Genomic DNA, 23,391 nt, shown 5'->3' on the forward strand with positions numbered 1-23,391 from the left:
TTCCTCTCCACCTCCCTCTTGGCGCATGGCCTGCCGGGAGGGGGCAGGTAGCGGGCGGGCCGGGTCCAATGGGTGCCGGCTCCCGAGGAGAAGGCGGAGGAGAGGAGGAAGAACGAGGACTCCAGGCCCTGGCTCCATTCATTGCCGCGGCCAGGCGGGCAGGGGGCCCGTGTTCTCGGAGTCATGGAGGCGCTAATTCCTGTCATCAACAAGCTTCAGGACGTCTTCAACACTGTGGGCGCCGACATTATCCAGCTGCCTCAGATCGTCGTGGTGGGAACGCAGGTGAGAAACGCGGGTGGGGTTAACCGAGGCCAGAGCCCGGGGCGCGGCCCTGGTTGGGGCTGTGGCAGTGCCTGCTCCAGGCCGGACTTTGCGGCCTGTGGGAAGAGGGTGCAGCCGGGGTCCCGGGGCTCGCCAGACCCCGCCACGCCTGTCCCGGACTGGTGGCTTCTGTGCAGAGAACCAGGGGCCGGGCGTGGAGGCCAGGGGCGGAGTCGGCGCTGCGGGCCCGAGGAGTCCCGGGGGCGGGATGGAGGAGGGACCGGTCGGCGGGCGGAACTGGAGTTCGCGGGGACCGGGCGCGGCTCGGTCCACGGGCCGCTACCTCCAAGGGCATCTGGGGGACGCGCGGGTGCGCGTGGCGGCAGAGAATTGTTGGTGGGCTGTCCGATCCCCTCTCGGTTGGTTTCGGAGCCGCGGGGTGTTTTACTTCCGTCGGTCCTTGCCTTGCCCCGGGACTGTGGAGTCAGTTTTGTACGCGCAGTCAGAGCTAAGAGACCGCCACTTGTGTAGTATCTGAGTTCCTACAGTGTAAACCGTTCGCTGAGAAAATCAGAATAGTTCAAACAAAAGCACCCACCGTACTTGGAGTTCTGTGGGTGTTAGGAACATGGAGTTTTCCTTCGGAGCCTGTGGTTTTTTGTTTGTTTGTTTGTTTTTTGTTAATCTTCTACGGTTTTGTGATCGTGACCTAAATTGGGCATATAGGGTCTCTGGTCTCTTCAGGTTGGGTTTCTTTATAGATAACACATTTATTTTTCCATGCTGAAGTGTTGGAAAAATAACTTATTTCTAAAGTGACAGAGAAGTACGCTGCTTTTCTAGATTGAAGAAGAATCATAGGATTTGGGTTCAGGGAAAGCATTTTAGTGATTACTTATATGATTTTAAGTGCTTTCATTTCTTAACAGTATCTTTTCTATTGAGATGGTTTCCTCATTTTCCATAAGGCGCATTTCAACAAAACTAAAATACATTCTCATAATAAATATTATGGGAGAGAAGTTAATGTTCAGAGTGCTATAGAGCATATTCAAACACTGAAAACCTTGGGAACCGTAGACATCCTTCACTTTTCTTTTAAACGTTTAATTTTAAAATACTTTCAAATTTACAGAATAGTCACAAAAATAATACAAACCCAGTACAGAGAACTCTAAACATACACCTTCCCTCTAGATACCAAATCCACCAATTTTAACGTTTTGCTGTCTCTTGCCGTATCATTCTCTCTGTCCATCATTCTATCAATCCGTTCATCTATCCATGTCTATGGTCCATTTTTCTATCTATGGTCCATTTTTCTGAACACTTGAGTCTGGCTTGCTACGTGGTGTTCGTTTCCTAAGATCGAGGATATTCACTTATGTAACCACCTTAAGTGCAGTTACCATGTTCAAGAAATTTAACATTGATAAAAAATCTACAGTCTGTATTCCAACTTTTTGTATGTCACAGTAATGTCCTTTTGTGCCTTCTCCCTGGATAGATCCTGTCCAGAATCACGTACTGTATTTAATTTTTATTGTTTCTTTAGTTGCTCTTTTTTAATTGTGGATTCACATATACAACATAAACTTTCCCATCTCAGCCACTCTCAAGCATACCATTCAATGGTAGTATTTATGTTTACAATGTTACAATACTCTCACCACCTGCCATTACTAAAACTTTCTCATCTTCAAGAAAGTTTTACCCATTATGCATTAATTCCCATTCCCCTGGTTCTCTGCCTCTGGCAATCTGTACTGTAATTTATGTTTGTATGAGTTTGCATATTCTCCAATATTTTCTTTATAGTTTCCACTGGGCTTAAATTTAACATCCTCATTCTATACCACACTTGTTGGTTTAGATACCAACTTAATTTCGCTGGTGTACATATACTGTGTTCCTATACTCTTCTGTCTCCCCACCTTATGTAGTTATTGTCGCAAATGACATGTTTATACATTATAAGTCCAAAACCACTGATTGTAATTTATGCATTTGCCTTTTAGATCCTGTAGGAAATAAACGGTGGAGTTACAAACCAAAAAACAATAGTAGTGACATTTATGTTTACCCATGTCCATATCTTTACCAGAGAGCCTAGTTTCTTCATGTGACTTTGATCTATTGTCTGTTGTCCTTTCCTTGCAACCTGCAAAACTCTCTTTAGCATCCCTTGTAGGATCAGTCTAAGTGTGATTAATTCCCTTAGCTTTTGTTTATCTGGGAATGTCTTCATCCATCCTTCATTAAAAAAAAAAATTTAATTGAGATATCTTCATATGTGTACAGTCCATCCAAAGTATACAATCAATGGCTCATAATAGCATCATCATCACATAGTTGTGTATTCATCACCATGATCTTTTTAGAACATTTGCATCACTACAGAAAAAGAAAAAAGAAAAAACCCATACATCCCATGCCCTATACCTCTCCCTCTCACTGACCACTAATACTGCAATCTACCCAATTTTTTTTAACCCCTTATCCCTCCCCCCATTTATTTATTTATTTATTGTCCTTATTTTTTGACTCATCTGTCCATACCCTGGATAAAGGGAGCATCAGCTACTAGGTTTTCGCAGTCACATTGTAAAAGCTGTTTAGTTATACAGTCACCTTCAAGAGTCATGGCTAGTACCCCATAGAGGAACTGTTTAAAAGTTGAAAAAGTGATCAGACTCTAAGTAGAGATATTAATGAAGCTGATCTGGATAGGATTAAGGTATATCAGAATGCAGGGTAGGGGTGATATCGTCCATGTTTTAATAATTCAACTTCTGTGTGAGACTAAAGGGTGCAGAATTTATATTTAGGGCAGTGCATTTCCTAATTTAATTTATTTGGTCAGTTTAGTTGAATGCTGTAAGTACATGGAGTCTTGTGTGGGGTGTGAGATTTTGTTGATTTGTCCAACAATATTTCCCAGAGTAATTTGAACAATGAATAAAGAAGTATTTGCAAAGTTCCCTTGGGAATGGGGAGAAAGGAAGAAATATTCAGCTTCCCCATTTGGAGAATTTCTGATCTTCTCACAAGCTGTGGGGACAACCAAATCAATAGGCCAAGCCCTTAATCTTGGGGTTTGCCCGTATGAAATTTATTCCTGCAAAGGATAGGCTAAGCCTACTTAAAATTAGGCCCAAGAGTCAGCCCCAGAGAACCTTTTTTGTTGCTCAGATGTGGCCTTTCTCTCTAAGCCGATGCAGCAAGTGAATTCACTGCCCTCCTTCCTACATGGGACAAGACACCCAGGAGTGTAAATCTCCCTGGCCATGTGGGACAGAAATCCCAAAATGAAGCAGGACCTAGCATCAAGGGATTGACAAAACCTCCTTGACCAAAAGAGGGGAGAGAGAAATGAGCAAAATAAAGTTTCAGTGGCTGAGAGATTTCAAGCAGAATCAAGAGGTTTTCCTGGAGGTTATTTTTATGCATTATATAGATATCATTTTTTAGCTTATGGTGTATTGAAGTGGCTTGAGGCAGACCCCAAGATCAAGGGCTCAGCCTTTTTTGAATTGGTCGTCCCCACTGCTTGTTAGAGTATCAGAAATTCCCCAGATGGGAAAATTGAATATTTCCTCCTTTCTTCCTAGACCCCCAAGGGGACTTCGCAAATAGTTTTTTATTCTCTGCCCTAACTGTTCTGGGATGTATCAGTGCATCACACTAACCTGTACAAACCAATGAGATCTTACACGCTATTCAACATTCCATGTAATTATAGTATTCTAATAAATGACCATACAAATTAAACTAGATAATATACTACCAAAAATATAATTTATGCACCAAATAAACATCTCTATCTTTGGTCTTACATAGAAATTGACGTTTTAAGATAAAGTCCGTATTATCCTTTACCCTATATTCTGATTTACCTTAGTCTTATCCAGATTAGCTTCATTCATATCTCTATTTGAAGTCTGATCACTTTTTCAATTTTTTAAACAGTTGCTGCTGGAATAATACTGACTTTCATAGCTTCAGAGCTCTAACTCTTAAGTTTCGGGTGTCACAAAATACCTGAAGTTTCAGGAAATAACCAGGCTATACACAAATAGCTCAGTATTTCAGAATTTTGAAATAACCATTACTACTCTGAAATAGATTTGACTGCTGTAAGAATGTACAATCTAGGACCCTTTATGGTAGGCCCCAGTCTGATAACCCATGCTCTCTACTTCAGTTTTCTAAGTTTGTATATTATAGTTAGACCATATGATTGAAGCATAATAATATTTTTTTGTTTCTGACATTTCATTCAACATACTGTCCTCAAGGTTCATTCACTTAGTTAGTTGCATACCTCAAAACTTCATTCCTTCTTGCAGCCACTCGGTAGTCTGCTGTATGTACACACCGCAGTTCCCTCTTCCATCCCTCAGTTGTTGTACCTTTAGATCACCTCCATCCATTGCAATTTATGAACACTGTTGCCATAAACATCAGTGTGCAAATGTCCATTTGTGGCCCCACTCTCAGTTCCTCCAGGTATATACCTAGCAATGGAGTTGCAGGATCATGTGGTAACCTCACCCCCTAGTCTCCTGTGGAACCACTTATACTGCCCTCCAGAGGGGCTTTACCTCTTAGCTTCTCTACCACCATTGAATAGGTACATCTCTTTCTCCACATTTTCTCCAGCACTGTTCATTTTTAAACAGTTTTATTTGCACATTGTATAATCCAACCTAAGGAAAAAATCAGTAGTTGCTGGTATAATCACATAGCTATGCCTTTGCCACCACAATCTATATAAAGACATTTTCCTTTCTTCTGCAAGAATCTCATACTCCTCCCCCAAATCCCCCACTTTTGACAATTGAGTTTTAGCATATTGACTTTGTACATTCAGTTCTCTCTGTTTTTTTTTTTTTGCATGGACAGGTACTGGGAATCGAACCTGGGTCTCCAGCATGGCAGGAGAGAACTCTGCCTGCTGAGCCACCATGGCCTGCCCTCTCCCTCATTTCTGAAAGACATTTTTGCTAGATACAGAATTCTTGGATAGCAGCTTTTTGCTTTCAGCACTATAAATATGTCATTCTATTGCTGTCTTGCCTCCATGATTTATGAGAAATCAGCAGTATATTTTATTGACTTTCATATGTGGCACTCTTCTCTCGAGGTGTTCAGAGTTCTCTCTTCATCTGTGGCATTTGATAGGTTGATTATAACATGGTGCAGTTTATCCTGTCTGGATTTAATAGAACATCTTCTATGTATATAGTCGTGTCTTTTGTTAAATTTGGGGAATTTTCAGCCATCATTTCTTTGAATGGTCTCGCTGCTTCTTTTTTTCTTTCTTCTCCTCCTGGGACTCCCACAATATATATATTGGTATGCTTGATATTGTTCCACATGTTCCTTAGTCTCTGTTCATTTTTCTTTCTTCTTTCTTCTTTCTGATTCTCAGAGTGATGATTTCAATTGTCTTATCTTCAGGTTCACTGATTCTTCTGTTAGCGCCAATCTGCTGTTGAGCCCCACTAAGGAATTTTAAATTTCTGTTAATGTAGTCTTCAGTTCTGTTTGATGCCTTTTTTATAATTTTCATCTCTCTGTTGATATTCCCTTTGTGTTCATCTGTTGTTTTTCTGATTTCCTTTAGTTCCTTGTCTATACTTTCCTGTAGCCCTTTGATTATGTGTAGCACCATTTATAAAGAGTCTTTGTATGGTATGTCCCATGCCTGTTCCTCCTCATTGATGGTTTCTAATGCTTCAGTTTTTTTCCTTTGCCTGGGCTACCACCTCCTATTTATTTGTATATTTTGTAATCTTTTGTTGAAACCTGAACTTTTTGATATTATTATGTGTTACCACTAGAATTTAGTTCCTCAGGCTTGCATCTAGCTAGTATAATGCAGCGCTTCCCTTGGATACCAGGAACTAACAAAAACAAAAAGAAATAAAAGAAGTAAACACCTTTCCCAGTCTTTGCAGATTGACCTGTAGGAGTCGTCTCCATTGGAGCTTATATCTATAATAAGTTTAGAGAACAGCTCCAGGCCAAAGCATAGGGGCCTCCCTGATGCTTTCTGTGCATGCATCTTTGCTTGGGTATACATGTGTAGCCCTAGGAATTCCACCGTTTACATGGATATGAATGTTTCATTTTCCCTAGGAAATAGTTTCCTCTGGCATTGCACTGAAAGTCCTACAGCCAGCAATCCCTTACCCAGGAAGCTCCCACAGCATTCTGTAGGAGAGTTCTCAACTGTCTTCTATATGCACAGTAAGTTCTGGGATGGTGAGTACCTCAGGCCGCCACCAGATAGAGTGGTCCAGAAGTAAATGCTCCCAGTATGTGCATGAGGGTTAGTTGGAACCCTTCAAAATTAGGACCAGGGGTCTACTTTGGGAACACAGGCAGATCATGTGCTGAGCAGGTAAGGGATGGAGGCAGGGCCAGCCAGGGTGGCACGAGATGCTACTACTTTTAAGTAGCCTTTTTCTTGATTTGGTGCTTATTCTGTAACTACAGGCCATTAATTGTTTTCTAGAGTTTTGAAAAAGTTGTTTCTGCAAGATCTTGCTGGTTGTTCAAAGCTTTTGTTGGGGTTTGGAGCCCTAAAATGTTTCGTGCTGCCATCTTGATCCCTGCACAGTTTTTTTTTTTAAGTAGTTGAAGCAATTCCTTGGTCTACTGTAAGATGAATTTCCTTAGTCTTTTAGTACAGATTTTGCTCAGTTCTGCATATTCTAGGGTAGTATTTGTAACATTTAATATTTATAGTGATGATTGGAGGAGACATTAAATCATCAAACGTAATATAATTATAAGCAGTATTTATATTAAGTATATATTTTTAACTGCTGTCTTCTTAGCTCCTTGAACAATTTGAGGCATGTAGTAGGTGCTCCATAAACATTTTGAATGGATGAATATTGATTACTGTAACTACATATTATTTTAAAATATTGGTGCTTTTATCATCAAAACTGATATATGTTTGTAAATAGAATTAAAGGATAAAATATAAATTAAATGTTCTGTGGTAGTAATTTGGGAACTGCTTTCTAGCTGCAAATGGTCCCTTAGACCAGAAACTTTCTATATACCTTTAAGAGAGTCTCAGAGCTTAGTAAGCATGAAGCAGTAAAAGAATCGGAGCTGTAATATGTCTACATAAATAGCTTAAACGCAAGAATTTCTCGCACAAAATAGAATTTATTTCAGCAAGTAATCTTGTTGGCAAAACTGGGAGGGGCAGAGTAGAAATGTAAAGGTCTGTCATTCTGAAGGCCATTGATCTGCACTAAGGAAAGCCAACCTAGTAGTGACAGTATATGCCACATTTGCAAGTTGTGTTTGAAATTACTCAGGAGAAATTTGTTTTTTAGATTAGGTTTAATAAGTGTTATCTCCAGCTAAGTCTTTAAAGACTGAAATTCTTGTCTTTATTATTCAGATATAGGAGAAATAGAAATAGAAGCATTGTCTTTTTTCTCATATTTTCTGTGTGTTAGGGGAAAAATTGTTTCTAGTTGCTTTGGAGACTAGCACACCACTACTTTTATTGTCTGCCATTTTTGTCATTATTGTTTTGTAACATTGATATATACAGCACATGCCTCATGTTAATTTTTTTTTTTTTAACATAGACAGGCACTGGGAATCGAACCCGGGTCCTCGGGCATGGCAGGCAAGCATTCTTGCCTGCTGAGCCGCTGTGGCCTGCCCTTATGTTCATATTTAATGGAATTTTGTGTCATTAGTGAGTTCCAAACATGTATTCTTGTTTAGTTCTGACTTGTAGAATCCTTACTGGCAGTGATCTTCTCTTCACAACAAAGATATAGTCTCTGCTTTACTCATTACCCATACCTTAATGGCTGTAGGTCTTATTTCATTTATTTACAGTGTTTTTCAAACTTGGTTATATATAAAAAATCATCTTCAGAATGAGTTTCCTGGACCCATTCCCAGAATTTTTTATTTTATACAACTGGGGTGGGCCAGGCACCATAGGTGATTCTGATACAAATGGTTCACAGATCCTAATTTGAAAAATATATTAGTGAATCTTTGAGCCTTAAAATGCATAGCATTGAATCCTAAAGAACATCTAGGGTAATTTATAAGATTCTGCAAGATTTCCAGGAAATAGAGTAACTTGCCAGAAACCTATAACCTCCAGATGGGTCCCTGGTCCAGATAAGTCCTGAAACTTAGCCCAGCCTCTCCAGAACATCAGATAGTTCCATATCCTTACCCCATATTAGTGACAGACCCTTCCAATATCAAAAATTTAGAATTGCCATAGCCCAAATAACCCCAGTGAGAGGTATGGAAAGATCAAAGGTGATGGTGGAATTATACATAGAAGATAGGACTTAATAAATGAACATGAATGCTGAATCATTAAATTGATATCTTTTAGTTTCCAGTATTTTAGAGCAGCTAGAAGTAAAAACCTAAAATTGTGAAATTGTAATCCATGTCAAAGTCTGAAATATGTTCTACAACTAATTGTGGTGCTGTGCTTGGAAATTTATAGCCTTTTTGTATATATATTATCGTTCACAAAAGCAGAAGGAAAAAAAGTCGATCGTGATGATAAAAATGTATTTAAACCCTCTAGCCTCCTGTATTCTGGAGCAGCTAGAAGGAAAAATATGAGAGGATTGTATGGTAGCCCATGACAAACTCTGGAATCTGTCCTCTAACCACTTTTTGAAGAATGCTTTGAAAACTATTGCTTTTTTATTTCTTTGTTTTGTATATATGTTATACTATACAATAAAAAACGTTTAAAAAATAAAATAAAAGGAATGACATTGGAAAAAGCAGGAGCAATTCAGGGAAGCTGATTCTAAAGGAATGTACCCTCTAGTACCTTGGTGGCATTCTTGTTCCAAAATACCAACTTTAAGGCTGATCCCCGTATATCCTTTGCTGATCTCTAAATGTCTTAGATTTTGATTCCTTTGATTGTCTAAATTTATTTGGAGCTATGCTATTGGAGGAGTTGAGAAGAAAGAGTCATGTTTGAAGCTAACAATCATTCACAGAATGTAGGAATAGAAAGAAAGCTGATACTTTTAGACCATGATGTACTTTGCAGGTGGAGAAAGGTAAAACTTAAACTTGTGTGACTCAAATTGGGAAATGTAATCGCTATTTCTTAAGTTGAAGATTGGAAGGGGAAACCCTCCAGGTATATAATCCAAAACCCCATACAGAAATCCCAATACAGATGACATTAATCTGAAGCTCTGGTTTAGTGTTACTAGTAATGTCTTTTTATGATGGAATAATATTCTATTATATGAATACAATACATTTTGCTTATTCATTCATCCACTGATGAACGCTTGGGTTGTTTCTGTCGTTTGGCTATTATAATAATGCAGTTATGAACATTCATGTGTAAGTTTTTGTGTGGACATATGTTTTCAAATTCTTTGCACTGTACCTAGCAATGGAATGATTACCTTTTTTGAGGAAATGTCGAACTATTTTCCACAACAGTTGCACCATTTTACATTCCCACCAGCAAGTATGAGCGTTCCAATTTCTCCACATCCTTGCCAACACTTATTTTCATATATATTTTATAATTATAGCCATTCTAGCAGGTGTGAAGTGGTGTCATGTGGTTTTGATTTGAATTTTCTGAAACTAATGGTGTTCAGCATATTTTCATGTGCTTTAAAAATGGCCATTTGTATGTCTTCTTTGGATAAATGTCTATTTAAATCATTTGCCCATTTTTAAATTGGGTTATCTCTTTTTGTTGTTGTAATGATTCATTATATATTCTGCATACTAAACTTCCATCAGAGTGATGATTTGCAACTGCTTTTTCCCATTCTGTGTGTTGTCTTTCTGGTTTCTTGATAGTGCCCTTTAACACACAAAAATTTAATTTTGATGAAGTCCAGTTCATTTTCTGTTGTTGCTTTTGCTTTTTGTATCATATCTAAGAAACTTGTCTAATATTAAGGTCACAAAGAGTTTTTTATTGATATGTATTATATATTCACATACCATGTAATCATCCAAAGTGTACAATGATTCACAATATCATATAGTATATTTATTATCAGTTGACTTAAAAATTTTTTTGTATGTGTGAAAAATAACGTATATACAAAAAAGCAACAAATTTCAAAGCACATTGCAACAGTCAGTTGTAGAACAAATCTCTGAGTTTGGTATGGGACACAATTCCACAAACTTAGGTTTTTGTTTTTTTTTTTCCTTTAATTTATTTTTTATTATCAGACCAAAACAACACACAAGCATGAACATTCTTAACATACATTCTGTGCATGATGTACAATCAGTGGCTCACAATCATCACATAGTAGAATATTCGCCACCATGATCATTTTTTAGAAAATTTACATCACTCCAGAAAAAGAAATAAAAAGAAAAAAGGAAAAACTCATTCCTACCATATCCCTTGCCACTCCCTTTCATTGTTCACTAGTATTTCAATCTACTCAATTTATATTAACATTTGTTCCCCCTATTATTTATTTTTAACCCTTATTTTTTTACTCATCTGTCAATATCATAGATAAAAGGATCATCAGACACAAGGTTTTTACAGTCACATTGCAAAAGCTATTTCATTATACATTAATCTTCAAGAAACATGGCTACTGTAACACAGTTCTCCAATTTCCAGCACTTCCCTCTAGCCTCTCTAATACACCTTAAACTAAAAAGGGGATATCTATAAAATGTGTAAGAACAACCTCCAGGATAACCTCTCGACTCTGTTTGAAATCTCTCAGCCACTGACTTTGGTCGAGAAGATTTTCTCAATCCCTTGATGCTGAGTCCCAGCTCATTCTAGGATTTCTGTCATATTGCCAAGGAGATTTACATCCCTGGGAGTCATGTCTCACCTAGAGAGGGGGAGGACGATGAGTTTGCTTGCCTTATTGGCTGAGAGAGAGCTAGGCTACATCTTAGCAACAAAAGAGGGTTTCTGGGGGTGACTCTTAGACCTAATTTTTTTTTTTTTTGAGAATCATTCCTTTTGAAGTATTTTTTTATTATTATAAGCAATTTGGGGGATATATGGAAACTTATAAAAGAGGCAATAAAACATATTCACAAATATTTATAATACAGGGAAGAATGTTGTGTTGCTATTAAAATACCAATAAAATGCCATAGAAGATCAATGGAGTTAGGTTTATAGTAATTCTGATGGGGTAGGATATGGGGTGAGCAGAGATTCACAAACATATTTAAAGAGAGTGGCATTTGAACTGAGACTTGAAAGATCCGAAGGGCCCTCCTTTTTGGTCCTTCTATATAATGCACCAGACATCATTTGCTCCTGTGTTAAAACAGATCACACCCATATCATAACCCTTAGGCCTAATTTTAAGTAGACTTAGTCTGTCCTTTGCAGGGAGAAGTTTCATATTAACAGACCCCAGGATTGAGGGCTCAGTCTATTGATTTGGTTTTCCCACAGCTTGTGAGACTATCAGGAATTTTCCAGATGGGGAAGTTGAATTTTCCCCCTTTCTCTCCATTCCCCCAAGGGGACTTTTCAAATACATTTTTATTCACTGTCCAAATCACTCTGGAAGTTATCAGGGCATCACTCCAGACAAACCTACAAAATCTCATGCCATATTCGAGATTCCATGTACTTATAGTATTCAATTAAACGGTTCATGTAAGTAATATTAGGAAATGCATTAGTCAAAATATAAATTTTGTACCAAATTTTTTTTTTTGCTTTAGTCTCATGCATAAGTTAAGGTTTTAAAATATGAATTACCATCTCTTTTCAACACCTTGCAATATTGACATTCCTTTGTTCTTTCTCATGCAAAAATATTTTTTAATTTGTACATTTAGTCACTATCATTGTATACTCAAGGCGTTCCTAGATTATACCATCTGTCTTTCTCTCTATCTTTCCTTCTGGTTTCATTTGTGCCCCAGCCCTCCTCCCTCTATCATTTTTCACGTTCAGCTTCATTCAGTATACTAACATTATTGTGCTACAATTAGGTAGTATTGTGCTATCCATTTCTGAATTTTTGCAGTCAGTTCTGTCGCACAATCTGTATCCTTTCAGCTCCAATTTCCCAAAATCTAACCTATTTCTATTTCCTGATGGCCTCTGTTCTTAACTGAAATTCTCCAAGGTCATTCATTAATGATAGTTCATATCAGTGAGACCATATAGTATTTGTCCTTTTGTTTCTGGCTAATCTCTCTCAGCATAATGTCCTCAAGATCCATTCATGTTGTTATAAACTTTATGACTTTATTTTGTCTTCAGCTGCATTATATTCCATCATATATATATATATATATACATTTGTATACCACAGCTTATTTAACCACTTATCTATTGATGGACATTTGAGCTGTTTCCATCACTTGGCAATTGTAAATAGTGCTGCTATAAACATTGGTGTGCAAATGTCCGTTTGTGTCCTTGCCCTCATATACTCTGAATAGATGCCTAGCGGTGGTATTGCCTGATCGTATGGCAATTCTATACTTAGCTTCCTGAGGAACCACCAAACTAACTTCCACAGCAGTTGTACCATTTTATATTCCCACCAACAGTAGATAAGTGTGCCTCTTTCTCCACATCCTCTCCAGCACTTGTCATTTTCTGTTTATTGATAATGGCCATTCTGCTGGGTGTGAGATATATCTCATTGTGGCTTTGATTTGCATTTCCCTAATAGCCAGGGAAGTTGAGCATCTTTTCATGTGCCTTTTGGTCATTTGTATTTCCTCTTCTGAGAGGTGTCTGTTCATGCCTTTTGCCCATTTTATAATTGAGTTGTTTGTCTTTTTGCTGTTGATTTGAACCTTCTGTTTATATATTTTGGATAGTAGACCTTTATCTGATATATCGTTTCCAAATATTGTCTCCCATTGCATAGATTGTCTTTTTGCTTTCTTGATGAAGTTCTTTGATGCACAAAGTGTTTACTTTTAAGGAGTTTCCATTTATCTATTTCTTTGTTCAGTGCTCCTGTTTCGAATGTAAGATCTAGGAAACTGCCTCCTAATATAAGATTTATAAGATATTTCCCTACATTTTCTTCTAAAAGTTTTATGGTATTAGATCTAATGTTTAGATCTTTTATCCATTTTGATCTAATTTTTGTATATGGTGTGAGATATGGATCCTCTTTCATTCTTTTGCATGTGGCTATCCAGTTCTTTAGGTACCATTTATTGGAGAGACTGTTCTATACCAGGTGAGTTGTCTTGACTGCCTATCAAAGATCAGTTGTCCATACATGAGAGGTTCGACATCTGAACAATCTATTCGATTCCATTGACCAGTATATCTGTCTTTATTCCAGTACCATGCTGTTTTGACCTCTGTAGCTTCATAATACACCTTGAAGTTAGTAGTGTGAGACCTCTGACTTCATTCTTCTTTCTCTGGATATTTTTTGCTATTCAGGGCACCTTGCCCTTCCAGATAAATTTGGCTATTGGTTTTTCTATTTCTAAAGTAAGTTTTGGGGATTTTAATTGGTATTGCATTGAATCTGTAAATCAGTTGATGTAGAATTGACATCTTAACTATATTTAGTCTTTCAATCCATGAACTCAGTGTGCCCTTCCATGTATTTAGGTCTTCTGTGATTTCTTTTAGCAATTTCTTGTAGTTTTCTTTGTATAGGTCTTTTGAATCCTTAGTTAAATTTATTCCTAAATATTTTATTCTGTGGGTTGCAATTGTAAATGAATTTTTTTTTCTTGATTTCCTCCTCTGATTGTTCATTAGTAGTGTATAGAAACACTACAGATTTTTGAGTGTTGATCTTTTAGCCTGCCACTTTGCTGTGCTCATTTATTAGCTCTGGTAGTTTTGCTGTAGATTTTTCAGGGTTTTTGACATATAGTATCATATCACCTGTAAACAGTGAGAGTTTTACTTTATCCTTTCCAATTCGGATACCTTGTATTTCTTTTTGTTGTCTAATTGCTCTGGCTAGAACTTCCAACACAGTATTGAATAACATTGGTAATAGTCAACATCTTTGGTCATATTCCTGATCTTAGGGGGGAAAGCTTTCAGTTTTTCCCCATTGAGGATGATGTTAACGGTGGGTTTTTCATATATTCCCTTTATCATGTTGAGGAAGTTATTCCTGTCCTTTGAAGTGTTTTCAACAACGAGGGATGTTGAATGTTGTCAGATGCCTTTTCTGCATCAATTGAGATGATCATGTGGTTTTCCTGCTTTGATTTATTGATACGGTGTGTTACATTAATTAATTTTCTTATGTTGAACCATCCTTGCATACCTGGGACGAATCCTGTTTCATCATGGTGTATAATTCTTTTAATGTGGCGCTGGATTCGATTTGCAAGAATTTTGTGAAGGATTTTTGCATCTGTATTCATTAGAGAGATCGGTCTGTAGTTTTCTTTTCTCATAGTATCTTTGTCTGACTTTGGTATGAGGGTGATGCTGGCTTCATAGAATGAGTTAGGTAGCCTTCCCTCCTCTTCAATTTTTTTGAAGAGTTTGAGCAGGATTGGTACTAATTCTTTCTAGAATGTTTGGTAGAATTCACATGTGAAGCCATCTGGTCCTGGTCTTTTATTTTTGGGGAGCTTCTTAATGACTAATTGAATTTCTTTACTTGTGATTGATTTGTTGAGGTCATCTATTTCTTCTCAAGTCAATATTGGTTGTTCATGCCTTTCTAGGAAGTTGTCCATTTCATCTACATTGCCTAGTTTATTAGCATAAAGTTGTTTATTACCTCCTTTATTTATGTGGGGTCAGTGGTTATGTTCCTCTTCCTTTTCTCCTGTTATTTATTTGCATCCTCTCTCCTTTTCTCGATGTAAACCTTGCTAAATTTCCATCAATCTTATTGATTTTCTCATAGAACCAACTTCTGGTTTCGTTGATTTTCTCTATTGTTTTCATGTTCTCAATTTCATTTATTTCTTCTCTAAATCTTTATTTCTTTCCTTTTGCTTCCTTTGGGATTAGTTTGCTGATCTTTCTCTAGTTCTTCCAAGTGCACAGTCAATTCCTCATTTTTTACCTTTTCTTCTTTTTTGATATAGGCATTTGGGGCAATAAATTTCCCTCTTAGCACTGCCTTTGCTGCATCCCATAAGTTTTGATATGTTGTATTTTCATTTTCATTTGCTTCGAGATATTTACTGATTTCTCTTGTAATTTCTTCCTTGACCCATTGGTTGTTTAAGAGTGTGTTGTTTAGCCTCCATATATTTGTGAATTTTCTGGCCCTCTGCCTGTAATTGATTTCTAACTTTATTCCTTTATGATCTGAGAAAGTGTTTTGTATGATTTCAGTCTTTCTAAATTTATTGAGACTTGCTCTGTGACCCAGCATATGGTCTATCCTTGCAAATGATCCATGAGCACTTGAGAAAAAGGTGTATCCTGGTGTTGTGGGGTGTAATGTTCTATAAATGTCTGTTAAGTCTAGCTTATTTATTGTATTATTCAAATTCTCTGTTTCTTTATTGATCCCCTGTCTAGATGTTCTGCCCATTGTTTAGAGTGGGGAATTGAAGTCTGCAACTATTATAGTAGATTTGTCTATTTCTCTTTTCAGTGTTTGCCTCCTGTATTTTTTAGCACTCCGTTTTGGTGCATAAATATTTGTGATTGTTATGTCTTCTTGTTGAAATGTTCCTTTTATTAATACATAGTGTCCTTCTTTGTCTCTTTTAATTGTTTTACATTTGAAGTCTAATTTGTTGGATATTAGTATAGCTACTCCTGCTCTTTTCTGATTGTTGTTTGCATGAAATATCTTTTCCCAACCTTTCACTTTAAACCTATGTTTTTTCTTGGGTCTAAGATGCATCTCCTGTAAACAGCATATAGATGGGTCCTGTTATTTAATCCATTTTGCTAGTCTGTGTCTTTTGATTGGGAAGTTTAATCCATTAACATTTAGTGTTATTACTGTATGGGCAGTACTTTCTTCTACCATTTTTCCTTTTGGATTTTATATGTTATATCTAATTTTTCTTCTTTTTAACTTTACTAATAGTCTTCATTTCTACACTCTTCTCTACACCTCTCTTTCCTGTCTTTTCCAGTCTCTTGGTCACAAATTTTCTTCGTGATTTTTTTGTCTGAAACTGTTTTAATTTCCCCCTCATTTTTGAAGGACAGTTTTGTTGGTTATAGAATTCTTGGTTGGCAGTTTTTCTCTTTTCGTATCTTAAATATATCATACCACTGTCTTCTTGCCTCCATGGTTTCTGCTGAGAAATCTACATATTGTCTTGTTGGGCTTCCCTTGTTTGTGACAAATTTCTTTTCCCTTGATGCTTTCAAAAGAAAGCATCTCTGTCTCTTTGACGTCTGACATGTCTGGAGGCAAGAAGACAGTGGTATGAAAATTTGTGACCAAGAGACTGGAAAAGACGGGAAAGAGAAGTGTAGAGAAGAGTGTAGAAATGAAGACTATCAGTAAAGGTTAAATCTACACATAGTCTTATTGGGCTTCCCTTATATGTGATGAATTGTTTTATCTCTTGCTGCTTTCAGGATTCTCTCTTTTTCCCTGAGATCTGACATTCTGATTAGTAAGTCTTGGAGTATGTCTATTTCGATCTATTTTGTTTGGGGTACTCTGCACTTCTTAGATCTGTAATTTTGAGTCTTTCATAAGAGATGGGAAATTTTCAGTGATAATTTCCTCCATTAGTTTTTCTCCTCCTTTTCTGTTCTCTTCTCCTTCTGGGTCAGCCACAACACGTATATCCATGAGCTTAGTGTTGTTCTTCAATTCCCTGAGTCGTGGTTGTATTTTCCCCTTCTTTTTGCTGTGTTTTCTTTTGCTTGTTGGATTGCAGATGTCCCATCCTCCAGTTCACTAATCCTATCTTCTGCCTCTTGAAATCTAACATTGTTTTTTCATCTCTTCTACTTTGCCTTTCATTCCCATAAGTTCTGTGATTTGTTTTTTCAGACTTTCGATTTCTTCTTTTTTGTCCATCCCTCGTTTTTTTCTTTATATCCTCCCTCAGTTCATTGATTTGATTTTTGATGAGATTTTCCATGTCTTTTTGAACATTCTGGATTAATTGTTTCAACTCCTGTATCTCATTTGAATTCTTGGTTTGTTCCTTTGACTGAGCCATTTCTTCAATTTTCCCAGTTATGATTCGTTATGTTTTGCTGGTGTCTAGACATTTAATTTCCTTAATTAATTCATTGTGGAGATTGTTTTCACTTTTTTACCTAGGATTTTCTTGCTGGATGACTTTGTTGTCTATCTGTTCTTTGACATTCAGTTCAGCTTATTCTAGACCTCTAGCTTAGTTTAACAGATCAGAATTTTTCATTTCTTGTTTCTTGCCCTGCCTGTATGGTGCTTTTTTTTTTGTCTCTCTCCTTAGGAAGGTCTACTTAGGTACTATAGACCCCAGTCAGATTTTTCCTGAGCAGTCTGGCCTCCTCTCAGGAGGAAAGAGTCACCTGCATCAGTTTTCCCTGAGGGTGAGAACCAGCAGGTTGAAAGACTTTCCTGTGAATCCTCTAGACTCTGATTTTCCTATCCTGCCCAGTATGTGGCGCCTGCCTGCCAGCGGATCCCATCAGCATAAACTGATGCAGTACGTTTAACTTGAGCAGACTCTCTGTGCTGGAATTGTGGTGGTCAAGACAGGGAAGAGATTGTAGTCTGGCTTTAATTCTTTCAGTTTTCCAGCCCCTGGGGTCTGAATTCCTTGAGGGAGAGATTTCACCTGAGCTGAGCTCATCCCTCTCTTGGGGAAGGTACAGCCTCCAGGGAATTAATTCCTTTCACCTGACCAGCCTCTCTGTCTCTCAGAGAAGCTTAATTCTGCGCTTGTCTGGGGCTTTTGGAGCCTGAGAAGCCTTGCAGTTGTATCCAAAGAGCAGTCAAGCTGTAGAAACACAACCACAAAAAAGAAAAGAAAAAAAAAATCCTTTTCAGGGAAGGACCACCGTTCCCAGGGTTTACCAATCAAGAGCTTAAATTAGTACATTGCTCTGTGTATCTCCAGGTCCTGTGTGCCCCCTTCTTTCCTGCAGGACCCAGATCTTTGCAAGTATTTTGTGCTGTCCAATTGAAAAAAAAAACTCCTTTTTTTCCTCTTTTTCTGTCAGCCCTGCTCCCTCTGCACCAGGGCAAAACCCAGCAACCTCAGCTTTTACTTGAGGTTCAGCTGAGCTGGGGATCTATTTTCAGTAGTCAGAATTTGTTAATTAATTCCACTATTGGAGCTCGGTAGAGCTCATCCCCTTGCTTTAGTAAAGTCTCTTTCTTTTTCCCTTTGGAAGCCAGCCTGTGAGGGAGGGGTGCCGGTGGCTGGGGCTTGGGAGTGTACGTGTCTGGGTTGAATCACAACTGGTCCAGCTTGTCCAGACTGGTGTATACTGTGTGTTCAGTCACTGATGTGGCCCCAGCATTTGTTCTGTATTGTTCCTGATTATTTACTAGCTGCTCTGGAGGATGAACTAAATTCCACACCTCACTTAGGTGCCATCTTGGATCCTCTCCCACATCCTTAGGTCTTTACTTCTAGCTGCTCTAAGATATAGGAGACTAAAAGAAATAATCAGTATAATGTTTCAACAGTCATACTGATTTGTTAAACTCTACTTTCTCTGTATAACTCCACCATCACCTTTGATCTTTCGCCCACTTCTTAGGATTATTTGGGCTATGTCCATTCTAACTTTTTCATATTGGAAGTGGCTGTTGATAATATGGGATAGGGAAATAGAACTAGTTGATGTTCTGGAGAGACTGGCCACTCTGCATTTAAGGGCTTAATCTGTTCCAGGGACCCAACTGGAGGTTGTAGGTTTCTGGAAAGTTAACTTAATGCATGTAACCTTTGTAGAATCTTATATCTCATCCTAGGTGTTCTTTAGGATTGGCAGGAATGGTTTTGGTTGGGGTTTGACAAGTTATGGTAGGTAGCAAGATCTAACTGAAGCTTGTGTAAGAGTGATCTCCAGAGTAGTTGCTCTTCTTTTTTTTTGGTGCATGTTCCAGGAATCTTAATTCTTTTTTCATGTAGGTTTAGGCTATAAATTTCCCTCTCAGCACTGCCTTTGCTACATCCCATAAGTTTAGATATGTTATGTTCTCATTTTTATTCTTCTTGAGATATTTATTGATTTCTCTTCCAATTTCTACTTTGACCCACTGATTTTTAATGAGTATGTTGTTTAGCCTCCATACATTTGTGAATTTTTCAGTTCTCTTCATTCCATTATGGTCAGAGAAGATGCTTTATATTATTTCAACCTTTTGTTGTTTTGTGACCCAGCATGTGATCTATCCTGGAGAATAGAATGTGCATTTGAGAATAATGTGTATCCTGCTTTTTTAGGATACAAAATGTTCTGTATATGTCTGTAAGGTCTAGTTTTTCATATTATTCAAGTTCTCTATTTCCTTATTGATCCTCTGTCTAGTTGTTTTAGCTGTTGATGAGAGTGTTGTGTTGAGTCTCCAACTATTATTATTGAGGTGTCTATTTCTCTCTTCAGTTTTGCCAGTGTTTGCCTCATGTATTTTTGGGCACCTTGGTTAGGTGCATAAATATTTATGATCGTTATTTCTTCCTGGTGGATGGCCCTTTTTATTAATATATAATATCCCTTTTTTTTGTCTCTTACAATAGCTTTATGAGTTAAAGTCTGTTTTGTGTCCTGTATTAGTATAGATCTGTTTTGGTTATTTATGTGGAATATATTTTTCCAGCCTTTCACTTTTAACCTATTTGTGCGTTTGGGTCTTAGATGAACCTTCGTATAAACATATATTTGGGTCATGCTTTTATATCCATTCTGTCAATCTTTGTCTTTTATTGGGGAGTTTAATCCATGAACAGTGTTTTTACTGTAAAGGTAGTATTTCCTTCAGCTATTTTGTCCATTGGTTTTTATATGTCATATCTTTTTTGTTTCACTTTTCTTTTGGTGCAGTCTCCTTTTCTGTTTAGTTAATCCTTTATGATGATATTACTGATCCCTTTCACATTTCTTTTTCTGTATGTATTTTTAAATTCTTTCTTTGTGGTTACCCTAGGGTATGTATTACACAGGCCTACGTCTATAAACTACTAATTTGAAAAGATACTGTCCTAGTTTGCTAGAACTGAGCTTCTTTCCTACGTGGGAAGGCACAGAATGATCTCTGCTGGCCTTCTCTCCAGGCCTCTGGGTTCCAACAGCTTTCCCTGGGGTGATTTCTTTCTTCATCTCCAAAGGCCCGGGCTGAGCTGCACACAGTGCTGAGGCTGCTTGGTTGTGCTGTGTTGCGCTCTCTCATTTAAGCACCAGCTAATTAAAACAAACATCATTCATTACTCTTAACCGACTGCAGATGTAATGAGCAACAGATGAGGTTCACGTACCATTGGCTCATGTCCACAGCAACAGAACTAGGTACCTTCACCTGGCCAAGTTGACAGCTGAATCTAACACCACAGATACCAATTTAGCTTCAATAGCATATGGCTTCTTGGCTCTCATATCCCTCTATTTCCCCTCTTTTATGTTGTTTTTGTTCCAGTTTAGCGCTTTAGATTTTGCATGCCCATTATCAGGAGCTATGCCTTTTTCTTGTTGAATTGTATTCTGACACTTATAGTGATTAAAGACTAGAGTTGTATATTGAGGATACAGTATTATAGGGTTTTGCATTTACCTTTTTATTTACCCTTACTGATTATCTTCACTCTTCACACTCCCTCAAGCCACTCTCTCCTGTCTTCCTTTAAACTGCAGAATTTCCTTTAGCAATTCTTGGAAGGTAGATCTTTTGTTGACGAACTCTGTTTATCTGTGACTATTTTAAACTCTCCTTCTGTTTGTCTGTGAATATTTTAAACTTTCCCTCATTTTTGAAGGACAGTTTTGCCTAATAAACAGTTTTTGGTGTGCAGTTTTTCTCTTTTAGTATCTTAAATGTACTATACCACTGTCTTCTCACCTACATAGTTTCTAATGAGAAATTGAAACTTAGTTTTATTGAGGATCCCTTGTATATGATGAATTGTTTTTTCTCTTGCTGCTTTCAGAATTTTCTCTTTATTTTTGGCGTTTTCCATTATGATTAGTATTGAAGTACACTGCATTTCTTGGACATGTATATTTATGTCTTGGCTGGGAAATTTTCAACCATTATTTTTTTTCACATATTCTTTGCCCCCTTTCACTTGTCTTCTCCTTCTGGGACACCCATAATGTATATTTGTGTACTTTAGGCAGTCACTCATATCCTTGAGACACTGCTCAATTGTTTCTTTTCTTTTCCCTATTATGTTTTTCTAACTGTATGATTTTGATTGTCTTGTCTTTTAGTTCACTGATTCTTTCATCTGACTGGTCAAATTCGCTGTTGTATACCTCTAGTGTATTATTTTTTTCCTCATTAAACTTTGTTTTTTTTTTAAATGGGTCTCAAAATTCTGTGACAGATTTTTGGTCATTGTTTCCATTTAAAAAGTACTGATTTTTAAAAACAAATAACTTAAAACTGCCATAGAAACAAATGGTCCGCAAAACAGCCTTTCCTCCTGAAAGTTTTACAATGCATTGTTATCATTAATCAGTCTTTTACTATTAAACTTAAATGGCCAGTTGAGACAAACAGTTCTGAGACCGTTTTTTTCCACCATTGATGAAGACTGGGGAGGCAGGTGTTATGGGTAATACTCATTTAACTTTCTGGGCAGACTTGATGATCTTGCCAGCTCCAAGCAGCCTTCTTGTCCACTGCCTTGATGACACTCACAGCAACTGTCTGTCCCATATCACGAACAGCAAAATGACCCAGAGAAGGATAGTTAGGGAAGCTCTCAGCACACAAGGGCTTGCCAGGAACCATATCAATGATCACCGCATTTCAGGAATTTGGGGCCATCTTCTACCTTCTTGCCAGAATGGTGCTTGATCTTCCTCAGCTCAGCAAACTTGCAAGCAGTGTGAGCTTTATGATAATCCAGCACAGGTGCATAGCTAGCACTGATTTGGCCTAGGATGGTTCAGGATAATCACCTGAGCAGTGACGCCAACCACTTCCATTGGTGGGTCATTTTTGCTGTCACCAGCCACATTGCCACAATGAACATCTTTTACAAACCTGTTCTTTTTTTTTTTAATTAATTTTTTTTAAATACCAAGAAACACCAGACACAAACATTTGTAACTTTTGATCATTCCGTTCTACATCTATAATCAGTAATTCACAATATCATCACCTACTTGCATATTCATCCTCATGATCATTTCTTGGAACATTTGCATCTATTCAGAAAAAGAAATAAAAAGAAAACAGAAAAAAATTCATACATACCATTACCCCACCCCTCCCCCTCACTGATCACCAGCATTTCACTCTAAATTTATTTTAGCATTTGTTCCCCCTATTATTCATCTTTATTCCATATGTTTTTACTCATCTGTTGAAAAGGTAGATAAAAGGAGCATAAGACACAAGGTTTTCATAATCACACAGTCACATTGTGAAAGCCATATCATTATACAATCATCCTAAAGAAACATGGCTACTGGAATGCAGCTCCACATTTTCAGGCAGTTCCCTCCAGTCTCTCCATTATATCTTGACTAACATGGTAATATCTATTTAATGCATAAGAATAACCTCCAGGATAATCTCTCGACTCTGTTTGGAATCTCTTAGCCATTGACACTTAATTTGTCTCATTTCACTCTTCCCCCTTTTGGTCGAGAAGTTTTTCTCAATCCCATGATGTTGAGTCTCAGCTCATTATAGGGGTTTTCTCAATCCCTTGATGCTGAGTCTTAGCTCATTCCAGGATTTCTGTCCCATGTTGCCAGGAAGTTCCATACACCTGGGGGTCATGTCCCACATAGACAAGGGGAGGGTGGTGAATTTGCTTGTTGTGTTGGCTGGAGAAAGAGGCCACATCTGAGCAACAAAAGAGGTTCTCTTAGAGGTGACTCTTAGACCTAATTTTAAGTAGGCTTGACCTATCCTTTGTAGGGTTAAGTTTCATATGAACAAACCCCAAGATTGGGGGCTCAGCCTATAGCTTTGATTGTCTGCACTGCTTGTGGGAATATCAAGAATTCAACCTGAAGAAGTTGAATTTCCCCCTGTTTACAGACCTGTT

At 37.7% G+C, this 23,391-nt stretch overlaps 1 protein-coding gene across 9 annotated transcripts in view; it reads left to right on the forward strand.

The window, feature by feature from the left end:
* The first annotated feature begins 11 nt into the window (after nt 1-11).
* The window catches only part of DNM1L (dynamin 1 like), a 79,807-nt gene continuing 56,427 nt past the window's right edge, over nt 12-23,391 (forward strand). For all 9 annotated transcript variants that reach the window (XM_077170488.1, XM_077170484.1, XM_077170486.1 and 6 more), the window contains exon 1: nt 12-285. In XM_077170488.1, coding sequence (XP_077026603.1) covers nt 184-285 — 102 coding nt within the window. In that variant the 5' untranslated portion in view covers nt 12-183. The remainder of the gene's footprint in view (nt 286-23,391) is intronic.

This window comes from Tamandua tetradactyla, chromosome 7, assembly GCF_023851605.1.
Source record: "Tamandua tetradactyla isolate mTamTet1 chromosome 7, mTamTet1.pri, whole genome shotgun sequence".
Lineage (NCBI taxonomy): Eukaryota > Metazoa > Chordata > Mammalia > Pilosa > Myrmecophagidae > Tamandua > Tamandua tetradactyla.